The sequence below is a fragment of the Molossus molossus genome, unplaced genomic scaffold, assembly GCF_014108415.1.
Source record: "Molossus molossus isolate mMolMol1 unplaced genomic scaffold, mMolMol1.p scaffold_m16_p_3, whole genome shotgun sequence".
In the NCBI taxonomy this organism is placed as follows: Eukaryota; Metazoa; Chordata; class Mammalia; order Chiroptera; family Molossidae; genus Molossus; species Molossus molossus.
In genome coordinates, this window is record NW_023425366.1 from 106,118,890 (window position 1) to 106,127,790 (window position 8,901).

Consider the following 8,901-nt stretch of genomic DNA (forward strand, 5'->3'; position numbering starts at 1 on the left):
TTTTATGTATGTATATACATAAATTGCTATCATTCTGTGAAGCGATTTTTGTTGCCTTTTCCAACTTAATATTGATAATTTCCCTGTCATTGAATCTTTTTTATAATGACTTAGTGGCCAAATTTGTTTATTTATTTATTTGTGACCATATTTATTGTACCATTTTATATTAATTTTGTATTGTTGGACAGTTTATTTAGTTTTTTGATGCCACAAGAAGCTAGGGAGCATCACTGTACAAATTTGTACTTGAATGTCTAGATGTTCAGGCTGTATTTTTAGGAGGACAATTTCTATTTCAAAGGATAAGGACTTTAAGGTAGTAAAATCACCTATTTTCAAGGCTTTACATTGTAGTGGTGAGTGAGAGAGTGTTGCCCTGCTGTCTCCTCTTTGTCCCCCTCCATTTTCTGTTTAAATGTAAATTGAGCTACCAACTCTTTGTTTATAGCAGTCCGAAGCAATACTGGCCAGAAGACTCAGCCTGATGTCATGTCACAAAATGCTAGAAAGCTGATTCAGAAAAATCTTGCTACATCAGCTGATACTCCACCAAGCACTGTTCCTGGAACTGGCAAGAGTGTTGCTTGTAGTCCTAAAAAGGCTGTCAGAGACCCTAAAACTGGGAAAGGTAATTTCGTTAGAAATAAGAATGCCTTCAGTATTCATAATAAGTGGTGGTTTGACTTACATATGTTAACATTGCTTCATAGCTGTGCAAGAGAGAAACTCGTATGCAGTCAGTGTGTGGAAGAGGGTGAAAGCCAAGTTAGAGGGTCGAGATGTTGATCCAAATAGGAGGATGTCAGTTGCTGAACAGGTAGGTGACCATTTTTTAAACTTGAACTAGACATTGTAATGCTGCCTAAATAGTACAGGTTTAAAGATTCCCTCACCTATATATATCCCTGGGGCTTCATCAACAAATGAGAAACTTGCCTTGGCCGGTTTGGCTCAGCGGTTGGAGCATTGGCCTGTGGGCCAGAGTCCCGGTTTGGTTCCCACTAAGGGCACGTACAAATAAATAAATAAATAAATAAATTGTAGTAGAATCCATGTGGGGGAAAAAACAAAAACAAAACACAAATGAGAAACTTGTGTCTCTTTTTAGGATTCAGAAGATTTTAAGTAACAGCTCAGGAATGATCAAATAGTCACCATTTTAGCCCTGGCCAGCATGGCTTAGTTGGTTGAATGTCTTCCCATGCACCAAAAGGTCATGGGTTGGATTCCTGGTCAGGGTGTGTGCAGGAAGCAACCAATCGATGTTTCTCTCTCTCTCAAATCAATAAAAATATAGTTTAAAAAATTATTCATGCCCTGACCAGTTTGGCTCAGCGGTTAGAGTGTTGGCCTGTGGCCCGGAGAGACCCGGGTTCGGTTCCTGATAGAGGCACGTACCTCAGTTGCAGTTTGTCCCCGGCCCTGGTTGGGTCGTGTGGGTGGTAACCGCTTGGTGTCCCTTTCACTTCAATCCGCCCCCCCTCCTCCCCCCTGTATCTGAACAAAATATCAAAAAATGTCCTCGGGTGAGGATTTAAAAAAATTATTCACCATTTTACTCTGACTCTACCCTGTTAGCACTTTCTCTCTAGCCCTTTTTAACAGAAATGTAAGGTGTGACTTGACCCTCCTCTCTCTACCAGAAGACAGTTAATTTGCATTTTAAAGAAGACTATCTGTAGGTTTCAAATGAACTGAGGACATTTTAGGTGCAGGAATAGTATCTATAAAGTGTTTTTGGATGTCAGTTTGTCTGAAGTCATTACTCTGAAATTTTCTCAGTGTTATTAAAATTGTGTGTATATGTACTTGGAAAATTAATTTTTCCCCAGCTGTTTCTTTTGAAAATTTTCAAACCTACCTAGAATTGGGAAACCAGTTGTTAAGGTTTTCCTACATATTTTCTGTGTATGAAGACATAGTTTTTCAGAACCACTTGATAGTTGTAGACATTGTAACACTTCATGCCTAAATACTTCAGCATGTCTCCTAAACAAAACATTGTGATGTATAGCTACAATGTAATGATGTAACTATCAACTCAGGAAACAACGTTATAGAATTTTGTTATTTCATCTTGATAACATTGACTTTTATCTAACATTGAGTCCATATTCAGATTTCTTGTTAACCCAAAATGTCCTCTTATTAAACCTTCCCAACCTCCCATACAAGATCTAATTGAGGTTCATCCTGTATGTCATGTTCTTGTTCTATTTTTAGTCCCCTTCAATGTCTAGAACAGTTCCCCAGCCTTTTTTTTTTTTTGTCATTTGACACTGACATTTTTGATGTGTCCAGACCAGCTAATTTGCGGAATATGCCTGTTAGTATTTGTCTAATACTCTTTTTCTTATACTTAGATTCAGAATCAGCATTTTGGACAGGAATGTTATGTTAGCAATGCGTCCTCAGAATTTTACATCAAGAGACAAGTGTTTGTGTCATTTTTGACACAAGTTAGATCACTTGGTCAAGGGCAGTGTTCTGAATTTTCCACTACAATTGTAACTTCTGTAAAAATTTGAGACTTGAATATCTTATTTTCTACTGGTTTGGCACCCACAATTCAATGTTAACATCAGCAGGGAAGTTTTTTTTTTAAACAGTAAAATCGCTGTATAGGACCTGAGCTTACACTCTTCCTGGTCAGGAGTCACTCTAGAACAATTTGTCAAGTTGGTCAAACACTGTAGACAATGCTTTGAGTTGGTATCTTTACTTCAGAAACTTTCTGATAGGTTAATGGGTTGTATGCTTTCATGACTGTTCATCGTAGCTCTTGGTTCATCCTTTTTTTTTTTTTTATCCTCACCCAAGGATTTTTTTTTTTTTTTTTGGCATTTATCGTCAGATAGAGCGGGAGGGAGAGAGGGAGAAAGAGAGAGAGAGAAACATCGATGTGAGAGAGACACATCGGGTGGCTGCCACCCACATGACCCAACCAGGGCCAGGGACAAACCGCAACCGAGGTACGTGCTCTTAGCGGGAACCGAACCCGGGCCTCTCTGGTCCGCAGGCCGATGTTCTAACCACTGAACCAAACTGGCCAGGGCTCTTGGTTCATCTTTTTAAATATGTTTATTGATATTTTAGAGAGAGGAGAAGGAATAGAGGGATAGAAACATCGGTGTGAGAGAGAAACATCGATCAGCTGCTTTGTGCATGCCCCCAACTGGGGATTGAGCTTATAACCCAGATATGTGCCCTGACCGGGAATTAAACTGGAAACCTCTCAGTCCATGGGATGACGCTCAATCCACTGAGCCAAACCGGCCAGGCCTGTTCATCTTTTTAAAGGAGGCTTGGTTATTGTACTTTCTATTCTGGTAGTTATTTCATTTTGTGTGAAAGTAAGTTAAGGGTTACAGGAGTGGGGTAGGGATAGAGTTCTTTGCGCACAATTTTTGGTATAGGTTATAATTCAGCAGCCATACAGTGAGCATTTGCTATATAATTGGACCCTGATGGATGCTCTTGATATAGAGATGATTGTATCTCTTATAATAAAAGAAAATTAAGCTGAGTCAGAATCAATGGACATTTGTTGAGCACCCAACTGTTTTCCAGAATCTGTTGGCACTATTACACAGCACCTAAGCATTTACCCAGTGACTATACATGTTAACCCCGGTGGAAACTCTGGGGTCCATGGGGTTCGCTCTTCATCTGAAGATTCGTAAGATTCAGAGGGCTGTGACTTTCTCAACACCCATCTTGTAAGCTGTGCAATTATAAGGGAAGCTCAGGTTACTTAACCTCTCTTTCCACCACAGCAACTACACTTCCTTTGGGTAATTAATTTTGGTGATTATAAACTTATTCTTAAATGATTCATATTACTCATATATGAACCATGTCAAGTTTTAAATGTCCTAAAATACTATCCTGCCTATTTTTACAGGTTGACTATGTCATTAAGGAAGCAACTAATCTAGATAACTTGGCTCAGCTGTATGAAGGTTGGACAGCCTGGGTATGAATGGCAAGACAGTAGATGAGTCTGGTTAAGCAAGGTCAGACATCCACCAGAATCAACTCAGCCTCAGGCATCCAAAGCCACACCACAGTCGGTGGTGATGCAACTGGGGGCTTACTCTGAGGAAACCTAGGAAATCTCGGTGTGCTAGGAGGGGAATCCTGCAGGGCAGCTGCACTCAGGGATACGCCCAACACCATGGCCTGCAACTCCAGGGTCAAGGGTGAAAGAAAGAAAGCTCACCGCCTGAACACGGAGATTGTCTTTCTGCCTCAGAACAGCTGCAAACGTGTCAGGAGGTTAGCTGCAGAAAGAAATCGGGATGCTGCGGAGCACAGAGTGATTTGGAACTCCATTCCACCTGACCCTGTGTGTACAATCCAGGAAAAAACAAACCCCGCTCAGAAACAGAGAGAACTGGGGCCGAGAAGAAATCACAGCCAAGGAAGATTTGATGCATTCAGATTCTTGTGTAACACTTGTTGCTTGGCAACAGTACTGGTTGGGTTGACCAGTAAGTACAAAAAGGCTATGTGATACGAATTTCAGAAATGGACTGAAAATGGAGAGCTATGTAACAGATACACTACATGGGAAGAACTTACTTTCGAAATAAAGGGAAAACAACCCATTCAACATCATCATCCCCAGACCCTACCACCTACCCATTCCACTTTTACCTGATGTGGTAGATTAGACATCTTTCAAATTCACTTTTAGTTCAATCCTTATATTTCATATACTTCCATCTCGATGCTGTTATACAACTTATATTTGGAGTGATAAACAGAAATTTCTCAAAAAACCACTGATAACATGGAAAAGTCAAGGATTGCTTGAAGATCTGATGATCACATAAAAATGTAACTCTGGTTAAGTCATTTCTGTGATTCTATCATGTACAGTTTCCAGAATTGTCACTGTGCATTCAAAAGTAATGAATCTAACATTTGATTTCATGTACACTCCCCTTTGCTTATAGTGTGCATTTTTTGGAGGTCATTCAAATTTTCCCTCTTCTGTGATTGCTGTAGTTTCTTTTATAGACAGTAGTGAATCCAGTGTAATCTTTTTACCTTTTTAAAAACCAGGATAGAGTACCTATTAGAGTTTTACATTGTTGATGACAGATTAAAAATAAAGTGATGTTCTCTTGGAGGTAGAGTGAAATGTTTTTTTAATTCAGTTTTCTCATTTGATACTTTTAATTTACAAGGTGTAAATTAGAAGTCCTTTAGTTTACCTGGCATTTTAGGACATGTGCATGAAACATAAGCAAAAGTGAGAACCACCATTATCTTATTAAGTTCAATTAGTCTGTGAAGTACTTTTCTTTTTGCATAATTTTAACATTTTGCTGTTTAGTAATACATTATAGTGAATTCATGATCAAGTTTTCCTTAAATTTAGCATTGCATTTCAGTACTGCCTTTGTAAACTCAATTGTTGATCCAAAATAAAATCCAGATTAGGATTCTTAAAATCACATTAACAAGTTAAAATCTTGACTGAGTCCATTTTTCCTGCATCTTAGAGATTAGGACTGTGAACATTTTCTAGTTGCCAATTTTTACAGACAAACTTGAAAGGTATTAAGGAAAAATTTCATATAGCTCTTGCCTTTTCTGTATTCTGATTGCCACATTATAATCTTTACCTATCAGAATGCATTTCAGTATCAGTGATTTTTTTTAATACTAAGATATTGCAAGAAAGGTGGTATTTTTTTAATACCCATGTGTGTCTAGTAGCAAGAGAAGGAACCTAGTGCATCAAATTTTACTCATTTTGAACTTTATTTTCACAATCAAAACAACCTATCTGGAATAATAATGCCATATTGTGTTTTGCACGCTGCTTTATTTCCTAGAGGCTGTGGGAGCTATTGCGTTCATCACTTGATTACCTCTGCTCCTCAAGATTGAAGTCTTTTCAGCAACATTGTCACAAGGAAAAACTTCCATCAGAATGATAAAACCAGTTCATACTAGTTTGTCCCTATAGATACTATTCAGAAATTGCTTCCTCTTTGGTAAAGAAGATAAGTGAAATAGGTGTATTTTATTGCCTGTGAATTTCAGGCTTCAGAGGTACCTGATCCAAGCAAAAATGAAACAGCTTTATATAAAAAAATATGTGCCTCTGGTAAATTATCCATCACTTTTATTTTCAAATGGTCACTCAGAGAATAGTCTGGCATACACATGTTTGGTTGTGGGGCAGATAACATGACTTCAAAGCTGCTCTTTATTGCACCCTGGACGATAAGACCCCAGTCTCTACGGTTTGGCTTTCTCTGGGAAGTCATTCTGCAAGTAGCCTTGCGTTTTAAACTGTTGCATAACTCAGCAGTTAGTCAACGGTAAAAAGCCCTGGTGACAGCAGATTTGGGGGATTATCTTTTAACATAATGTAAAGTTTAGAGTGCTGTGGTTACGAAGTCCTGTATTTTTAATGATACAGAATACCTATGGAAAACCAAGGGTCTGCTCCTTTCTTTTTCTCTTAAGATTCAGAGGGTACAGAATAACCTAAAACTTCTAATTCAAAGTACCCTTGGAAATTGAAGTTTATCTGAAGTGTTTTGTTGTCTTTAATTTTCTAGAATTGCCTGTATATCAGGTGATTTTTCTACAAAGCTGTGGAGGCTAATGGTTTATGGAACTGTCTTTCTCTTTTTCTTTCATGTGTCTTAACAGTATTTATTTCTGAGTTCTTAACAGTTTGCTAGGTGACTATTAAGATTCTTTTGTGTCCGACACTTGTGGTGAGTTGTTTTTGAGATATGTAAGATTTCTTTGAGAACTGATAATTAAGCTCTTGACCTGCTTCCTTAAATTGTTTTTTAAGAGCCCAAACCCAGGTTCAGGGTGAGGGTTTGTAATACAAAGAAAACCTTTCATCACTTCTGCCCTTAACACTTGCTTCTAAGCTTAGTATGCATTTTCTTTTTTTAACATTGTCCAATGTTTGGTGTTTTCCGCATTGTTTTGTGGTTATTCTGATGTGTGAAATTTAAGGAAAGAGCCATTTTTTAAAAACGCCACGCAGGGCAATGCAAGTACAGCCAAATATTAGAGTTGATGTGCAATCTTAGGTTATTTTAAATCTGGGGTATTATAGGCAGTACTTTAAACTGAAAAGTCTTCCTGGCCTATTTTCCTCCACATATTTGTGATTACTCTGGGGGCTTACTTGTTTTGGCAGTAAGGAGCTGGTTCTTTTCTCTCGATTCTTTTCATACTAAACACCTATAATTAGTCTGTTAGTACTATTTATCTACATCAAAAATCAGTGAACGCTTTACTGTTCGCACATTTAAGTACCTTGTTTTACATAAGATTAGATGAATATGAAAACCAGTGACCTTCCTTCCATTCTCTTCTTGAGCTTGTAAAATGCTAGTAGTTTAAAAGCTAGATCCCCCCCCCCCAATCAAGGAGGTAGAATATATTCATGTAAGGGTCACTTAAAGGTAGTTTTCAATATTTGGGTTGTATTACAAAGATTCCTCCTAAGGATTCGTTGCACTTTTCTTACTTTGTAGGCCTGGGTAATAGTATCACCATCCCATCCTTCCAAATGGGCAAATTGACTCTTAGAGCAGTTTTATAGGTTCAGGGGTTAGTTGTACAACATGAACTGCTTGGAGTCTATCGCTTTCTATGGGAATTTGGCAGGGCTTGGTAGCGAAAAGCTGTTGGTTGTGCTAATGTAAAAACATCATACTATTAGCTTGACTTTTGAAGATGGTAGACTTAAGGAATTGCATGTTGTTCTGAAATGCAGACCTGTAGGATGTTTTTATTTCTTTAAAAACAGGCTGATTTTTCCCCCCTGCCAGTCTCAGTTTCAGCTCCTATTTAAAGTTCTTGTGTCAGTTATTTTTCTGGTTTAAATTTCCCTTATATTTCTACCTGTAATGTCAGTGGCACCATCATACTTGTTAATTTACTTTACCCTTATTATAAGAGCAAATTGAGTTGAACTGAATCTTCCTTGTCCTAGTAAACATTGTATAAATTAAAGTGGCTTCTCTGTACAAAAGGTTGTAATGCCTCCTGATGGATATAATTTTGTGATTGTATTTAAAAGTTGAACAGATCACACCAGCTTCCTGAAAATGTTCATAATGCATCTTTTGGAAAACAAAATACATGCCTACTTTGTGCATATTTGCATTACCATGGCAAAGATTGTATGAAATACCTGTTTTTCAAAAAATAAAGTCTTAAAAGATGTAGCATTTAAGCTCTGAACTTCTTGGTCGAAGTAGTTTCCAAAAAACTTAATTTTGCAGTATGGGTAGTTTTAAAGCATTAATACCTCCAAGATTAAAAAAAAAAATTTTATCCTTAAAAGTTTCTTAATATTTTTGAACAGCAGTGGAAATTTTACTTCATTGGTAAAGTTATTAAGATAAATTAAGCTTAATTTTGTCAATTTTAAAAACAAAAGTATAGAACATTATAGGCATGTACATCCCCTGGGGTATGAAAGCCTGAAGGAAAATCAAAATGTCCGGTTTGTTTTACTACCTGGAAGTCAGACTGCATTTGTTGCTGCTAGATAGTGTTAGGATTTAGGTTAACTGTTTTAGTCATCTGGCATGTTTTGAAAGATCACATCCTGTTTTTGTAATACAAAAAAGAAAGCTACACTAAGGGTAGGTGTTTTTTTGTTGTTGTTAATTTGGCCAATTGGAGAGTTTAGAGACCTTATTGCAGTGCCCCAGGGCTGTGAGGTTGCAAATAGCTCTGGGAACACATTACTTGAGGAACAAAAGACTCGGTGAAGATCCTGTGCTGCTTCAGCTGGTTCCATTTTTTCACCCACCCCATTTCACAAAATGGTGTTGAGAAGACTTCCTTATAAGTTGTACATAGGGAAACTTGGGTGAAAAACCAGAAGTATTTCCC

General features: G+C 37.7%; 1 protein-coding gene across 5 annotated transcripts in view; it reads left to right on the top strand.

The window, feature by feature from the left end:
* SMG1 (SMG1 nonsense mediated mRNA decay associated PI3K related kinase) overlaps positions 1 to 8,182 on the top strand; it is a 101,772-nt gene extending 93,590 nt beyond the window's left edge. For 2 of the 5 annotated variants that reach the window (XM_036278626.1, XM_036278627.1), the window contains exons 60-62: positions 452 to 631; positions 714 to 820; positions 3,908 to 8,182. In XM_036278626.1, the coding sequence (XP_036134519.1) occupies positions 452 to 631; positions 714 to 820; positions 3,908 to 3,985 (365 nt within the window). In that variant the 3' untranslated portion in view covers positions 3,986 to 8,182. The remainder of the gene's footprint in view (positions 1 to 451; positions 632 to 713; positions 821 to 3,907) is intronic. The other 3 variants (XM_036278630.1, XM_036278629.1, XM_036278628.1) reach the window with 2 other exon arrangements.
* Positions 8,183 to 8,901: the final 719 nt, after the last annotated feature.